Source organism: Oncorhynchus kisutch, linkage group LG25, assembly GCF_002021735.2.
Source record: "Oncorhynchus kisutch isolate 150728-3 linkage group LG25, Okis_V2, whole genome shotgun sequence".
Lineage (NCBI taxonomy): Eukaryota > Metazoa > Chordata > Actinopteri > Salmoniformes > Salmonidae > Oncorhynchus > Oncorhynchus kisutch.
The window spans coordinates 7329155-7347124 of NC_034198.2; the positions used below are offsets into that span (position 1 = coordinate 7329155).

General features: G+C 42.1%; 1 protein-coding gene across 1 annotated transcript in view; it reads right to left on the bottom strand.

The window, feature by feature from the left end:
* Positions 1-76: 76 nt before the first annotated feature.
* LOC109870556 (unconventional myosin-Id) overlaps positions 77-17970 on the bottom strand; it is a 122911-nt gene continuing 105017 nt past the window's right edge. Inside the window, exon 22 of the mRNA XM_020461116.2 lies at positions 77-4953. Within this exon, the coding sequence (XP_020316705.1) occupies positions 4797-4953 (157 nt within the window). The 3' untranslated portion in view covers positions 77-4796. The remainder of the gene's footprint in view (positions 4954-17970) is intronic.

Below are 17970 nucleotides of genomic sequence, written 5' to 3' on the forward strand. Positions count from 1 at the left end.
TTGTAAACACAAATTCACACACACAAAGACACACACTAGGTGAGCAACATCAAATGTCCTGTCAACTAAAGAGTCATTCCACTGGAACAAATATGTTTATTAATTAAATGATTCAATCAAATAACAATCACTGTGGGTCCTTGTATATTTAACCCTAACCCTTCAGATTTGGTCCAAACACTCATTCATTATCAATATATATACACACACACACACACACGAGAGAGACAGATATGACAAAAATACACAAAATATTAAATTAGGCAAATAGTTTGATCAGCAAATGAATCTATATATATATATATATATGGTGTATTGAATATATTGAAGGAAATTAGAATATATATACAGTGAGGGAAAAAAGTATTTGATCTCCTGCTGATTTTGTACGTTTGCCCACTGACAAAGAAATGATCAGTCTATAATTTTAATGGTAGGTTTATTTGAACAGTGAGAGAGACAGAATAACAACAACAAAAAATCCAGAAAAATGCATGTCAAAAATGTTATAAATTGATTTGCATTTTAATGAGGGAAATCATTATTTGACCCCCTCTCAATCAGAAGGATTTCTGGCTCCCAGGTGTCTTTTATACAGGTAACGAGCTGAGATTAGGAGCACACTCTTAAAGGGAGTGCTCCTAATCTCAGTGTGTTACCTGTATAAAAGACACCTGTCCAGACCCTCGCCAAAATTATAGACTGATCATTTCTTTGTCAGTGGGAAAACGTACAAAAGCAGCAGGGGATCAAATAGTTTTTTCCCCTCACTGTATACTCATTACAGAAACTCAACGTTACCACCCCCTAGATTACAACAATGTTCCAACCTTCCTCAATTTGCAGATATCGTTGCATTAAAATTAAAACAATTGCTGAGAATTGGGTATACATCTTACAATTGTAATCAAAATGGTTACCAACAGAAGAAACTCAATGAAATGTTATAGACTGGGTTCCCTTTCTGAAGGCACTAGGAGTGCTATCTGGCGAGCAAAAAAACAAACAATCAAGGGGATTTATCCTACTGTAGGTTAAGCTTTGGATAAGAAAAGTCAAGCCCAACACAAACCAAGGAGGGCAAGGATTCGGCGGGCACAACACCTTCTAGACACAGATCACAAACTGAAGGGTAAAGCTGAAAGAATGTGATGGCACAGGTCAACTATTTTCAACCGCCTTCTTTTTATCCATGTGTACTGAATGTCCAGTAGATGACTCAGGATATTAACAGCCTCCATGCTGCATCCCAGAGTGACAGTGAACCATTAGAATCCTTACTCAGCTAAATAATCAACCGTTTGTACCGGTCTTATTTATGTAGTGGTGAGGAAAGTGGGCATCTCATCCAGCTCTCTGTCCTCATTGATACGCTCTCTCCCTTTCCTCTCTCTCTCCCCCCCCCCCCCCTCTCCTCCGGGGAACAGGGGGGTTCAGAATAAACTCCTCATTGGCCCTGCAGTGTCAGTCTACCCACCCGGGCAGAGTGCCAAGAGATGTGATGGAGCGAAGGAGGAGATAGATAGAGAGATAGAGAGAGGAGAGAGAATAGAGGGGAGGAGAGGAGAGGCAGCCAAGCCAGGCTTTTGTTCTCAGATAAAAGTATCCTTCCTTTCAAGACAGGCATGTCGGGAGACAGGAGAGAGAAACCTATTTCAGTCGGATGTGACTGTCACAGACAGTCAGGGGATATGGGGGCGAGCTATAATAAGCAAGTTTGACAGGCAGCCCTGAGGACTAACCACATATTAAAACACCTGCCATTAGAGATACTATCCACAATACATAGCCTACAACTTTCCCCTAATAGAGGGACATTTTCCAGCAGGTTGCAGCCATTTTCTGGTCTAAAGTGCCTTATCAAGCAACAGAACAAGGTCATCATACGCCATTGTTGCAAGGTAAAGGAAGATTTCTTTAGTTGAGATGAGACACGCTAATTAACTAATTATGTACCAATTTTCCTGGCCAATTTGCAAAGCAATAAGCACTCGGCAGCAATTCTGAAACTGATTGGAGATTTTTAACTGAAAATAATGCCAACTGACAGTCCCTAATGAAAGACTACACACCCCTTGCAGTCTTCACATTTTGCTGCCATAAAATTAAAACAATTAATTAAATGTTTTTTTTACTACTGATTTACACAACCTACTGCACATTTCCAAAGTCAAAGAAAATTATAGAAAATCGTCTGAATAAATAAAATATAAAACACAAAGATGTCTTGATTGCGTATATCTTCACACCGGAGAGTTATTCCTTTGTGTAATAACCTTTGGCAGCTATTACAGCTGTAAAACATTTGGAATAAGATTCTATCAACTTCACAAAACTCTTAGGGCAACATATATCCATTGTTTTTGTCAGCCTAGTCTCTTATTTTCAAGCCGATATGAGTCATGACAGACCGGATCATTCAGGAACACTCAACACCTATTGGAAGGCCATTCTGGTGTCTTTGGCATTAACATTTGTGCAATTGTCCCGCTGAAAAATATAATTATCTGAGGGTTAGGTATTCAGAAGAATGAGGCAGGGTTTCTAACATTTTATCTGGGCTTTGCTCCTTTCATATTTATTTTAATCCTGACAAACTCCCCAGTCCCTGCCAGTGACAAGCATACCCATAACATCATGCTACATCTGTACAGTATATGCATAGAAATAAGAGGTTAAAATATATATTTTAATGCTCCTCTCAGAGCATGTCGTGACGTTCAGGTTCAGGATATGCTCAACACATCCCACTCACACCCTGTGACAAACTAACTTAAGAACGACACACTTCTCATCTGTGCCTCTGACACTGTTCCGTCGTTGAAGTACATAGAACAACATTCTCTCCCATTCTTCTTCCAAAAAACAAAAGGAATGGAAAATGTGTGTATGTAGGACTGGCTGTGGTCTATCTGTAGTCTAAAACAAGGGTTGTGTTAAACATATTTCCATCAAATATCCATTTTAGATACAAATAAATAATGAAAACATACATAGTGCTTTCACACCCCTAGACTTTTCCACATTTTGTTGTGTTACAGCCTCAATTTAAAATGGATTACATTTAGATTGTGTGTCACTGGCCTACACACAATACCCCATAATGTCAAATTAGAATGATGTTTTTACACTTAAATAAAAACTGAAATGTCTCAAGTCAATAAGTATTCAACCCCTTTGTTATGGCAAGCCTAAATAAATTCAGCAGTAAAAATATGCTTAACAAGTCACATAATAAGTTGCATGGACACATTCTGTGTGCAATAACAATGTTGACATTGAATATCTCTTTGAGCATGGTGAAGTTATTAATTACACTTTGGATGGTTTATCAATACACCCAGTCTCTAGAAAGATACAGGCGTCCTTCCTAACCCTAACTCAGTTGCCGGAGAGGAAGGACACCGCTAGGGGATTTCACCATGAGGTCAATGGTGATTTTAAAACAGTTTAATGGCAGTGATACAATCGTAGTTACTCCACAATACTAACCTAGATGACAGAGTGAAAAGAAGGAAGCCTGTACAGATTAGAAATATTCCAAAACATGCATCCTGTCTGCAATAAGGCACTATCTTAAAACAGCAAACAATGTGTCAAAGAAAAACTTTATGTCCTGAATAGAAAGCATTATTATTAGGGCAAATACAACACAACTCATCACTGAGTACCATTTTTTTTCAAGCATGGTGGGGGCTGCATCATGTTATGGGTATGCTTGTTGTTGGCAAGGAATATGACGTTTATTTAGGATAAAAATAAACAGAATAGAGCTAAGCACAGGCAAAATCCTAGAGGAAAACCTGGTTCAGTCTGCTTTTCAACAGACACTTGAAGACAAAGTCACCTTTCAGGAGGACAATAACCCAAAATACAAGGCCAAATATTCACTGGAGTTGCCAAGTTACAGTTTTGACTTCAATCAGCTTTACAATCTATGGCAAGACTTGAAAATGGCTGTCTAGCAATGATAAACAACCAACTTGACAGAGCTTGAAGAATTTTTGAAAGAATCATTTGCAAATATTGTACAATCTAGGTGTGCAAAGCTCTTAAAGATGTACCCAGAAGAACTCACAGCTGTAATCACTGTCAAAGGTGATTCTAACATGCCTTGATTCAGGGGTGTGAATACCTATGTAAAATGTTATTTCTGTATTTCATTTTCAATACATTTGCTAACATTTCAAATGTTTCCATTATAGGGGTATTTTGTGTAGATGGGTCAGAAAACAAATCTATTTAATCACTTGTTGAATTCAGGCTGTAACACAACAATGTGGAATAAGTCAAGGGGTATGAATACTTTCTGAAGGCACTGTAGCCGTGAGAATATACATTTCTGAACAAGCTTTTCTTACTCAAATGAAATGCCGGATAATGTGACACTAATCATGATTAACCAAAGCTAGCGTAACATATAATGATCGATGCCCCGACAAAACAGCTCGGTTGTACATGTGAACTCAACTTGATATCGAAAAGTGAGAGGAAAAAAATCTACTCTTTGGTGAATTAATGTTGTGCATGTGTGTGAGTCTGTCTAATTAACTAAACACATGTATATGTATTAAACATCTTACATGTCCTATTGAAAAACATTGAGTTACGTCAAATAAATATCTAATCAGAGTTACAAATTTGGCATGGCTTTCATTCTGAGAGTTCTACCCTCCCATGTATCATATCATGCCATCTAGTTCACAAATGAGCTCTATACCAACAGAGTTATGATTCACATATTCCTCATCGTCACTTGTCCTTGTCACAGACCGAGTGGCCCCCGAGTGGCCCTTTTAGTTTCCAGGCACTGCCAGGATATAACCGGAGCGGCTCTTGGTGAAGTCTGGCTGCGATTGGTTGATCTTGGGCTCCACAATGACAGTACACTTCCTGCCATTCATACTGCACTGGATGGGACTGGCGATATTCACCTGCAGCTTCCTCTTCTCACTGCAGAGAGGGAGAAAGAGAGATAAAAATAAAAACGTGTCAAATCAAATCGTATTGGTCCCATACACATGGTTAGCAGATGTTAATGCGAGCGTAGCGAAATGCTTCTAGTTTCGACAGAGCAGTAATATTTAACAGTACCAAGAATTAGAACAGGTTATGGTAGAAATAGTTTTAGTTACTCAGCTCCGTGGTCCTGGAATTCTCTCCTGAACATTTTAACATTTGATGATCTAGTCTCGTTTAAACACTTGGTTGATGTAAATATCATAAGAGTGTAATTGTCTTTAGGACAGCTGTTTTTTAGTCAAGACATTCGTGTTTTTTTTTTTTTTTTTACATAATATGTAATTGTTGTACTGTGTGTGTATATAGTTTTGTTTAATGTTGTGTTAGTGTATGGACATTGTTTTGTTTGAAACTTTGTTCCCCCTGCTGCTATTGGACCAGGTCTCTCTTGAAAAAGAGATTAAATAATGTTTAAATCAAAAAAATTAAAACGTAATAATCGAAGTAATCTAACAATTCCACAACAACTACCTAATACACACAAGTCTCAAGGGATGGAATAAGAATATGTACATATAAATATATGGATTAGCGATGACCAAGCGGCATAGGCAAGATGCAATAATAGATGGTATAAGATACAGTATAAACATATGAGATGAGTAATGTAAGATATGTAAACATTATTAAAATGGCATTATTTAAAGTGACTAGTGATCCATTTATTAAAGTGGCCAATGATTTCAAGTATGTACAGTGGGGCAAAAAAGTATTTAGTCAGTCACCAATTGTGCAAGTTCTCCCACTTAAAAAGATGAGAGGCCTGTAATTTTCATCATAGGTACACTTCAACTATGACAGACAAAATGAAGAAAAAAAATCCAGAAAATCACATTGTAGGATTTTTTATGAATTTATTAGCAAATTATGGTGGAAAATAAGTATTTGGTCAATAACAAAAGTTTCTCAATACTTTGTTATATACCCTTTGTTGGCAATGACAGAGGTCAAACGTTTTCTGTAAGTCTTCACAAGGTTTTCACACACTGTTGCTGGTATTTTGGCCCATTCCTCCAAGCAGGTCTCCTCTAGAGCAGTGATGTTTTGGGGCTGTTGCTGGGCAACACAGACTTTCAACTCCCTCCAAAGATTTTCTATGGGGTTGAGATCTGGAGACTGGCTAGGTCACTCCAGGACCTTGAAATGCTTCTTACCACTCCTTCGTTGCCCGGGCGGTGTGTTTGGGATCATTGTCATGCTGAAAGACCCAGCTACATTTCATCTTCAATGCCCTTGCTGATGGAAGGAGGTTTTCACTCAAAATCTCACGATACATGGCCCCATTCATTCTTTCCTTTACACGGATCAGTCGTCCTGGTCCCTTTGCAGAAAACCAACCCCAAAGCATGATGTTTCCACCCCCATGCTTCACAGTAGGTATGGTGTTCTTTGGATGCAACTCAGCATTCTTTGTCCTCCAAACACGACGAGTTGAGTTTTTACCAAAAGTTATATTTTGGTTTCATCTGACCATATGGCATTCTCCCAATCTTCTTCTGGATCATCCAAATGCTCTCTAGCAAACTTCAGACGGGCCTGGATATGTACTGGCTTAAGCAGGGGGACACGTCTGGCACTGCAGGATTTGAGCCCCTGGCGGCGTAGTGTGTTACTGATGGTAGGCTTTGTTACTTTGGTCCCAGCTCTCTGCAGGTCATTCACTAGGTCCCCCCGTGTGAATGATCTTGCGTGGAGCCCCAGATCGAGGGAGATTATCAGTGGTCTTGTATAATTGCATAATTGCATAATTGCTGATGATTGTTGATTTCTTCAAACCAAGCTGCTTACCTATTGCAGATTCAGTCCGGTGCAGGTCTACAATTTTGTTTCTGGTGTCCTTTGACAGCTCTTTGGTCCTCGCCATAGTGGAGTTTGGAGTGTGACTGAGGTTGTGGACAGGTGTCTTTTATACTGATAACAAGTTCAAACGGGTGCCATTAATACAGGTAACGAGTGGAGGACAGAGGAGCCTCTTAAAGAAGAAGTTACAGGTCTGTGAGAGCCAGAAATCTTGCTTGTTTGTAGGTGACCAAATACTTATTTTCCACCATAATTTGCAAATAAATTCATAAAAAATCCTGCAATGTGATTTTCTGGATTTTTTTTCTTCATTTTGTCTGTCATAGTTGAAGTGTACCTATGATGAAAATTACAGGCCTCTCATCTTTTTAAGTGGGAGAACTTGCACAATTGGTGGCTGACTAAATACTTTTTTGCCCCACTGTATGTAGGCAGCAGCCTCTCTGTGTTAGTGATCGCTGTTTAACAGTCTGATGACCTTGAGATAAAAGCTGTTTTTCAGTCTCTCGGTCCCAGCTTTGATTCACCTTGTTAAGCATGTATCGTATATACCTTACAACTGGTACATCAATATTAACAGAGAGAGAGAGAGAAAGTATGGTGTATGATATGTAGTAAATGCTAAAGGAATTTTTACACCAAAAACATTTATATGGTTCACCTTCAATTGACTGTGCATCCTTCACTATGCGTCGTCATAATTTGGAAAAGACCTAAAGCAAACGTTATGCTAATGGGCATAGATATAGACTATAGAACATTTTAGCATATACCCCAGGAATGATCCATGTGCCTGTACTGTTGGTATGGCTCACCAGCCGATTGCCTTTAAGTGCTTGTCACATCTAGTTAGGGATTTTCTGTCTGAACGGCCAGTTTGCACTATTCCCTCTTTAAGAGGATCAATGAGGCAAATCAAAAATGTGTTGAGGAAGAAACAGTTATTTGTGAGGGAGTCAGGGTGTGAGTGTCTGCAAAAAAAAAGTGTGTTGAAAAGTGTGTGTTCTAAAGTGTGTTTAAGAAACATTACAGTGCATTCGGAAAGTATTCAGACCCCTTCACTTTTTCCACATTTGTTACGTTACAGCATTATTCTAAAATTGATTTAAAAAAAAAACTCAATCTACACACAATACCCCATAATGACAATGTGTAAACATGATTTTAGAAATGTTTGCAAATGTATTAAAAATAAGAATTCTATTTACATAAGCTTTCAGACCCTTTGCTATGAGACTCGAAATAGAGCTCAGGTGCATCCTGTTTCCATTGATAATCCTTGAGATGTTTCTACAACTTGATTGGTGTCCATCTGGGGTAAATTCAATTGATTGGACATGATTTGGAAAGGCACTCACCTGTCTATATAAGGTCCCACAGTTTACAGTGCATGTCAGAGCAGAAACCAAGCCATTAGGTTGAAGGAATTGTCTGTAGAGCTCCGAGACAGGATTGAGACAGGATTGTGTCGAGGCACAGGGAGGGTACCAAAGAATTCTGCAGCATTGAAGGTCCCCAAGAACACAGTGGCCTTCATCATTCTTAAATGGAAGAAGTTTGGAACCACCAAGACTATTCCTAGAGCTGGCCACTCAGCTAAACTGAGCAATCAGGGGAGAAGGGCCTTGGTCAGGGAGGTGACCAAGAACCCGATGGTCTCTCTGACAGAGCTCCAGAGTTCCTCTATGGAGAGAGGAGAACCTTCCAGAAGGACAACCATCTCTACAGCACTCCACCAATCAGGACTTTATGGTAGAGTGGCCAGACAGAAGCCACTCCTCAGTAAAACGCACATGACAGCCCACTTGGAGTTTGCCCAAAGCCACCTAAAGGATTCTCAGACCATGAGAAACAAGATTCTCTAGTCTTATGAAACCAAGGTTGAACTCTTTGGCCTCAATGCCAAGCGTCCCATCTGGAAGAAACCTGCACCATCCCTACGGTGAAGTATGGTGATGGCAGCATCATGCTGTGGGGATGTTTTCAGCGGCAGGGACTGGGAGACTAGTCAGGATCGAGGGAAAGATGAACAGTGCAATGTACAGAGAGATCCTTGATGAAAATGTGCTCCAGAGCACTCAGGAACTCAGATTGGGGAGAAGGTTCATCTTCCAACAACGACCCTAAACACACAGCCAGGACAACGCAGGAGTGGCTTCGGGACAAGTCTCTGACTGCCCTTGAGTGGCCCAGCCAGAGCCCGGACTTGAACCCGATCCAACAGCTCTGGAGAGACCTGAAAATAGTAGTGCAGCGACGCTCCCCCTCCAACCGGACAGAGCTTGAGAGGATCTGCAGAGAAGAACAGGAGAAACTACCCAAATACAGGTGTGCTAAGCTTGTAGCATCATACCCAAGAAGACTCAAGGCTGTATTCTCTGAATACTTATGTAAATGTGATATTCCATTATTTATTTTTTTATATATAAAAACGGGATATTGTGTGTAGATTGATGAGGGGGGAAAACAATTCCATCCATTTTAAAATAAAGCTGTAATGCAACAAAATATGGAAAAAGTCAAGGGGTCTGAAAACTTTCTGAATGCACTGTAACTAGAGCTACCATGCTAGAGAGAGAGAACTACAGCTCATTGAAAGAGAGGGAGAGAGAAATGCTTCCCTCTCACCCTGACACCATTTCTCGCTAGGCACTGTTAACAACGACCGCTCGCACCGTTTGTCAAAATACATAATTAATTAAAACACCCATGGTGATTCGCGGAAACGCCCAGAGCCGAAGCATCCACTCAGCCAGTGGTATTAAATCCAGAGAAATTAATCAGCGTGACCTTGACACGTCTAGTTACGCAACAACGCCTCACAAGCAACAACAATCAACTCAAACTACCCATGCCAGACTTCTTCGTCTGCATTATACATACATTACTGTAGCCCAGCGATGAGGGCTGCGGCGGCGCAGGGTTACCATGGAAACCATGTGAACCTCTACATCTGTCATGGCCGCCCCTGACAGCCAATAGGACGGCAGCTCTGATAAATGTCTCTCGTCTGTCTGTCTCAGAGGATAGCATGGCAAGCATATCCACGGGGCTGCTATCATCTCACTTGAAGGACAAGCAGGGTTAAGCTGACAAATACACATAGTATGGACAGACAGACGTTGTGCATAGAATATACAGACAATGTATTGGACAACTTTATGTGGTAAATACTAAGAAACGCTTAATAAAAAAAAATATCCCTTGTAAAATCCCTGGCACACAAAAATGCTGTGGAAAAAAATGGTCATTTGTGGACGGTTTCATGCGCCGAATAATGCGATTATTGTGGAAAGTCAGATTAATAAAATAGTTTGATGAAAAGGTACATGATTTGCGAGAATAATGATTTCCCTAATCATTCTGTTTTACATGGACACATCTAAAATCAGGTCTACTGGTGGCACTCTGATGAATGCAGGAAAACACCAATCAAAATAGACATTATACCACAGCGAGCATGTTATTTTTGGGAAGCATATTTGATTCTGAGTATGGACATAAAGTGTGAAAACTACTTCTAAGACACATTCATTCAGTTGTTCCGAACACACTTCACTCGCACTAAAGAGGGAGGCTCGATCGGCTGGTGCTGGCACATGCACAGATCAAAAACACCGCTGGAGATCGATTAAGGTGTTTACATGTCCTAATCATTCGAAAGACTGCTCAGAATGCCAGGGGTTTTAATCAGCGTATGCGTACTTCAATTTTGAGACAAGATTAAGGAAAATTGAGTAAATTTAGAGTACATTGTTTACATGACTATTGCATAATCTGCCTACTGCCATAATCGGTTTAATACCGAGTTATTAGTGTGCATGTAAACGTACTCAATCCAATATTGAGTGACCAGTTTTAGTCAAGCCATCTCCCCAGGGAGAGACAGACACCACTGCCTCTACTCTCCTAATAGAAAATCTATTATTTCCTCATCTCTTTCGCAGTAACTGTGTCTTTTCTTCACTAGAGATCTTCTGGCTCATCTACCCCAGCCTCTCCGAGGATAGAGTGGAGGAAGAGACTCAGGGAAATCGACATGGCAATCTGCATCCAGGCAACACAATTGACTCATCCTTTTTAAAATGTTTTTTTTTCCGTCATGGAGCCAAGCTCTCCTGCCTCCTGCAAAATATATGAGAATTTCCCATACTTAAGATATACAGGTAAAGTCACTCGGCAAAACCATCATGACTTGCAGAAGACTCTGGACTTGTGCTCAGGATCAGGTTATATATAGGTTACATTTAGACCTAAGAGATGTTAAAGTCTCTTTCGAAATGCAATGCTGCAAAGTATCTATCAAACTAACTAATGACAAATAGGTTATGTAGTAGTTTTGTAGTAGTATGATGCAAATACTGGCAGATTATTGCAAATATGGGCAGCGCATGTGAATAGAGTGTTTGTGGCAGAGACAGACGGCGCAATGACGGGCCAGATGATCAACAAGAGCACAGGTTCTGTGCCAAGAGCATCACATGCCCACAGTGCACGCAGGCACATGCACGTATGCACACCCGAGCCCGAGGGAGGGTCTCCACAAGGTTCTGTTTATGTGGATGGGAGAGGGAGAAGAGCTCCCACTGTTTGTTTGTCAGATCTCTGGCCCTGCTTTCCTTAACAGCCGGTCTAAAATAAAAACCCGCCAGCCTCTTCTGATCAATATTGAGATTGTGTGTGTGTGTGTATATACACTGCTCAAAAAAATAAAGGGAACACTTAAACAACAATGTAACTCCAAGTCAATCACACTTCTGTGAAATCAAACTGTCCACTTAGGAAGCAACACTGATTGACAATAAATTTCACATGCTGTTGTGCAAATGGAATAGACAACAGGTGGAAATTAAGACACCCCCAATAAAGGAGTGGTTCTGCAGGTGGTGACCACAGACCACTTCTCAGTTCCTATGCTTCCTGGCTGATGTTTTGGTCACTTTTGAATGCTGGCGGTGCTTTCACTCTAGTGGTAGCATGAAATAGAGTCCACAACCCACACAAGTGGCTCAGGTAGTGCAGCTCATCCTGGATGGAATATCAATGCGAGCCGTGGCAAGAAGGTTTGCTGTGTCTGTCAGCGTAGTGTCCAGAGCATGGAGGCGCTACCAGGAGACAGGCCATTACATCAGGAGACGTGGAGGAGGCCGTAGGACCAGCAGCAGGACCGCTACCTCCGCCTTTGTGCAAGGAGGAGCAGGAGGAGCACTGCCAGAGCCCTGCAAAATGACCTCCAGCAGGCCACAAATGTGCATGTGTCTGCTCAAATGGTCAGAAACAGACTCCATGAGGGTGGTATGAGGGCCCAACATCCACAGGTGGGGGTTGTGCTTACAGCCCAACACCGTGCAGGACATTTGGAATTTGCCAGAGAACACCAAGATTGGCAAATTTGCCACTGGTGCCCTGTGCTCTTCACAGATGAAAGCAGGTTCACACTGAGCACATGTGACAGAGTCTGGAGACGCCGTAGAGAACGTTCTGCTGCCTGCAACATCCTCCAGCATGACCGGTTTGGCGGTGGGTCAGTCATGGTGTGGGGTGGCATTTCTTTGGGGGGGGGCGCACAGCCCTCCATGTGCTCACCAGAGGTAGCCTGACTGCCATTAGGTACCGAGATGAGATCCTCAGACCCTTTGTGAGACCATATGCTGGTGAGGTTGGCCCTGGGTTCCTCCTAATGCAAGCCAATGCTAGACCTCATGTGGCTGGAGTTAGTCAGCAGTTCCTGCAAGAGGAAGGCATTGATGCTATGGACTGGCCCGCCCGTTCCCCAGACCTGAATCCAATTGAGCACATCTGGGACATCATGTCTCGCTCCATCCACCAACGCCACGTTGCACTACAGACTGTCCAGGAGTTGGCGGATGCTTTAGTCCAGGTCTGCGAGGAGATCCCTCAGGGGACCATCCACCACCTCATCAGGAGCATGCCCAGGTGTTGTAGGTAGGTCATACAGGCACGTGGAGGCCGCACACACTACTGAGCCTAATTTTGACTTGTTTTAAGGACATTAAATCAGAGTTGATCAGCCTGTAGTGTGGTTTTCCACTTTAATTTTGAGTGTGACTCCAAATCCATGGGTTGATAAATTTGATTTCCAATGATACTTTTTGTGTGATTTTGTTGTCAGCACATTCAACTATGTAAAAAAAAGTATTTAATAAGAATATTTCATTCATTCAGATCAAGGATGTGTTATTTTAGTGTTCCCTTAATTTTTTTGAGCAGTGTACGTGGACAGCATGTTCAGGTGTTTCCGCCTGTTACTACTGTGTGACGGGGGAGGGGGCTGAGGTTAGTAGAGTGTAGAGATGGACCGATAGTCCATTCATGTTTGATAGATAGCCAACTCCCCTCCCAAATTCAACACACGTCTTGTGGCCAACCCCCAATCCAGTCTTCCAGAACACAAGCAAACAAACCTCTCCCCAAGGAGGTGAGAGAGGATGAGATAGGAGATGATATACAGAAGAAGGGGGAGGAGAGAAGGAATAGATGGGAAAAGATGAATAAAGGAGAAATGCTCTATAGACCACTGGCTCCAGATAATTATATCTTCTCTAAGTTCCTTTCATTTCTTCTCAGACATGTCTCCTCCTGACTTTCCTGCCCCCAAAAATCCAATGTAATTCATAGATCCAAGATGGCGTAGCAGTCGGACGTGTGTTTTTCTTGTCCCGTGTAAATAATCGCTTCTCGTTTCTTTCCCGTATATATTTCGTATATATTTTAATCTCACTTTCCATCTACAGACTGAATATACTCTCCTGCAACCCGTCTCACCCAATGTGGTACAGAACTGCTATTTTTATACTTTAGAACCGAAACCCCCATCAGAAGATAGACAGCTAACTAGCTACTAGCTAGTAGTCAGTTAGCCACTGATAGCGGTCTTCACCGTTAACTCGGACACCAGCCAGCTTCAGCTAGGTCAATACCTGCCAGTCTGCACAGCAGACTGCATATATCAACCCAGAGAATATCGGACTGCATTGCAGCTAGCTAGCAATCCAAGTGAATACTCCTGACTAACGCCTTTGTCTCGAAGCAAGCACCAGTTAGCCTTGAGCTAGCATCGAGCTAGGCCCATCTCCGAAGAGCCGAAGCTACCAGCTATGGAAATAGCCCAATTCTTGGGCTACAATACCTCTTTTGCCAATTGGCCTGAACCGTTTATTGCCGACACAGAGCCCTGCCAATCCATCACGACTGGTCTGCCGACATAGTCGCCCGAGATGGTTTCAACAGGCCGAAGACCCATCTGCTGGCCCCGGCCCGCTAGCTTTCTGAATCGCCGTGTCTCCAGCTTGCCTCATGTAGTAGTGACTACCAACGACTCCCTGACTCACCTATTGCTGCTTAATGAACCCTATGATCACTCGGCTACACATGCCTCTCCCTAATGTCAATATGCCTTGTATACTGCCACTTAGGTTAGTTATTATTGTTTTATTTCACTGTAGAGCACACAGCCCCGCCCTAAATGCCTCAGATGGCTCTTTTGTCCCACCTGCCACACATGCTGAGACCTCACCTGGCTTAACTGGTGCCTCGAGAGACGCAACCGCTCTCATCGTCACTCAATGCCTAGGTTTACCTCCACTGTACTCACATCCTACCATATCCTTGTCTGTAAATTATGCCCTGAATCTATTATACCACGGCCAGAAATCCGCTCCTTTAATTCTGTGTTCCCAACGCACTAGACGACCAGTTCTTATAGCCTTTAGCCAAACACTGGTTAACCCAGGCCCTGAAGCCCCCAGCATCACACCTGTTCCATAGGTGCTCTCATTTGTTGACTTCTGTAACCGTAAAAGCCTTGGTTTCATGCATGTTAACATTAAAAGCCTCCTCCCTAAGTTTGTTTTATTCTCTGCTTTAGCACACTCTGCCAACCCTGATGTCCTAGCTGTGTCTGAATCCTGGCTTAGGAAGGCCACCAAAAATTCAGAAATGTCCATGCCCAAATACAACATTTTCCAACAAGATAGAACTGCCAAAGGGGGCAGAGTTGCAAAAGAGATAGTCTGCAGAGTTCTGTCATACTATCCAGGTCTGTGCCCCAAAAATTTGAGCTTCTACTTTTAAAAAAATCCACCTTTCCATAATCCATAAGTCTCTCACCGTTGCCCCAGCTGTGCCCTGGACACCGTATGTGAATTGATTGCCCACCCATCTATCTTCAGAGTTCGTACTGTTAGGTGATCTAAACTGGGATATGCTTAACACCCCGGCCGTCCAACAATCTAAGCTAGATGCCCTCAATCTCAGACAAATTGTCAAGGAACCTACCAGGTACAACCCTAAATCCGTAACCATGGGCACCCTCATAGATATTATCCTGACCAACTTGCCCTCTAAATACACAAATGCTGTCTTCAACCAGGATCTCAGTGATCACTGCCTCATTGCCTGCGTCCGTAATGGGTCCGCGGTCAAACGACCAACCCTCATCACTGTCAAACGCTCCCTTAAACACTTCAGTGAGCAGGCCTTTCTAATCGACCTGGCCCAGGTATCCTGGAAGGATATTGACTTCATCCCGTCTGTAGAGGATGCCTGGTTGCTTTTTAAAAATGCTTTCCGCACCATCTTAAATAAGAATACCCCATAAAAAAAATGTAGAACTAAGAAGAGATATAGCCCTTGGTTCACCCCAGACTTGACTGCCCCAGCACAAAAACATCCTGTGGTGTACTGCATTAGCATCGAATAGCCCCAGCGATATGCAACTTTTCAGGGAAGTCGGGAACCAATATACACAGTCAGTTAGGAAAGCTAAGGCTAGCTTTTTCAAACAGAAATTAAAACGTAAAAACGGACTATCCTACCGATCCTCGACTTCGGCGATGTCATTTACAAAATAGCCTCCAACACTCTACTCAGCAAATTGGATGTAGTCTATCACAGTGGCATCCATTTTGTCACCAAGCCCCATATACTACCCACCACTGCAACCTGTATGCTCTCGTTGGATGGCCCTCGCTACATATTCCTTGCCAAACCCACTGGCTCCAGGTCATCTATAAGTCTTTGCTAGGTAAAGCACCTCCTTATCTCAGCTCACTGGTCACCATAGCAACACCAACACATAGCACACGCTCCAGTATGTATATTTCACTGGTCAGCCCCAAAGCCAACACCTTCTTTGGCCGCCTTTCCTTCCAGTTCTTTGCTGCCAATGAATGGAACGAATTGCAAAAATCACTGAAGCTGGAAACATATCTCCCTCTCTAACTTTAAACATCAGAGCAGCTTACCGACTGTACCTGTACACAGCCCATCTGTAAATAGCACATCCAACTACCTCATCCCCATATAGTTACTTTTTATTTTTTGCACCCCGGTATCTCTACTTGCACATCATCATCTGCACATCTATCACTCCAGTGTTAATGCTAAATTGTAATTATTTCACCTCTATGGCCTATTTATTGCCTACCGCCCTAATCTTACTACATTTGCACACATTGTACATAGACTTTTCTATTGTGTTATTGACTGTACGTTTGTTTACCCCATGCGTAACTCTGTGTTGTTGTTGTCGCACTGCTTTGCTTTAACTTGGCCAGGTCGCAGTTATAAATGAGAACTTATTCTCAAAATTGCCTACCTGGTTAAATAAAAGGTGAAATAAAAAATTAAATAACCTGAAGACTAGACTGTGAACCACATACAATACAACACCAGGAGGCAAAGAACCCCTCCCAAGTTAAAACCTGCTCAAATGAAGCAACAGCTGCCCTTCAAAACCACCCTAATCCCAGGTTATTATTGACCAAATCATTACGGAAGCCAGCCTTCGCCTCCAATATTTATTAAGCTGTGAGAGTGCGGCAAATCTGCCTGCGGATATCTCCTCCTCTCGGTCTCTTTCTCCTCTTCTCCTTTTTTAATGAAAAGAAGAGCTATATACTCTAACTGGGGAGATTACTAAGTAGGTCATCTAAAAATGTTGGGGGAAAAGGCTTAGCAGCAAAAAGTCTATTGATCAAAGACATTCCCGCTGAACTTAGAGAGGAGATGAGGAAGAACAAAAGAGAGAGAGGTTTAAAAGGAGGTTAAGATGAAGAAAGAGGGAGAGAGAAACATCGAGAAAGACATACACACAAACACACTCATACAACAGCCACACAGGAGCCATGAAGTGTGGCTGCCAAGGAGAGCATTGATCACAGCCAAACGCCTCCATAGTGTAGCCTAGCTCAGCGCCTAATGTACTGTAGAAGTGGAGAGAGGGGTGGGTCAAAAGGACAGGACAATAATACTAGAAGTCCCTTTCTTAGTTATAGAGATCCTATAATGTATCTCTACACCATGTGTCATCATAGTGGAGGTTCTTCAAGCTGGTGCAGAATTTTTTATATATTTTATTTAACCTTTATTTAACTAGGCAAGTCAGTTAAGAACAAATTCTAATTTACAATGATGGCCTAGGAACAGTTGGTTAACTGCCTAGTTCAGCGGCAGAATGACAGATTTTCACCTTGTCAGCTCGAGGATTCGATCTAGCAAACTTTCGGTTACTGGCCCAACACTCTAAACACTAGGCTACCTGCCGCCCTTCCTCTCCTCACCTCTATACTCCACTCCACTCCTATCCTCCTCCTGAAGGACACAGCTATTATGCAGGTGTTCATTCCAACCTTCACTGACAATTGACAATAAGTGTTTGGATTTTCACTAAAATATCATTAAGCATTAATATCATTTTTGTACTTGAATAATGATTTAGTCTACTTACTGTCAAAATGACGAAAACAGTGAGCCAGTCACATCACATTTGTATTGCCTCATTAACTTCTTCGATATAGGGGGCGCTCTTTTAATTTTTGGATGAAAAACGTTCCAATTTTAAACAAGATATTTTGTCACGAAAAGATGCTCGACTATGCATATAATTGACAGCTTTGGAAAGAAAACACTGACGTTTCCAAAACTGCAAAGATATTGTCTGTGAGTGCCACAGAACTGATGTTACAGAAAAAACCCAGATAAAAATATATAATCAGGAAGTGCCGCATTTTTTGAAACCGCCTCATGGCAATGACTCCTTATATGGCTGTGGAGGAGCTAGGAGTCAGCTTACCTTTTCCACGTTTTCCCCAAGGTGTCTGCAGCATTGTGACGTATTTGTAGGCA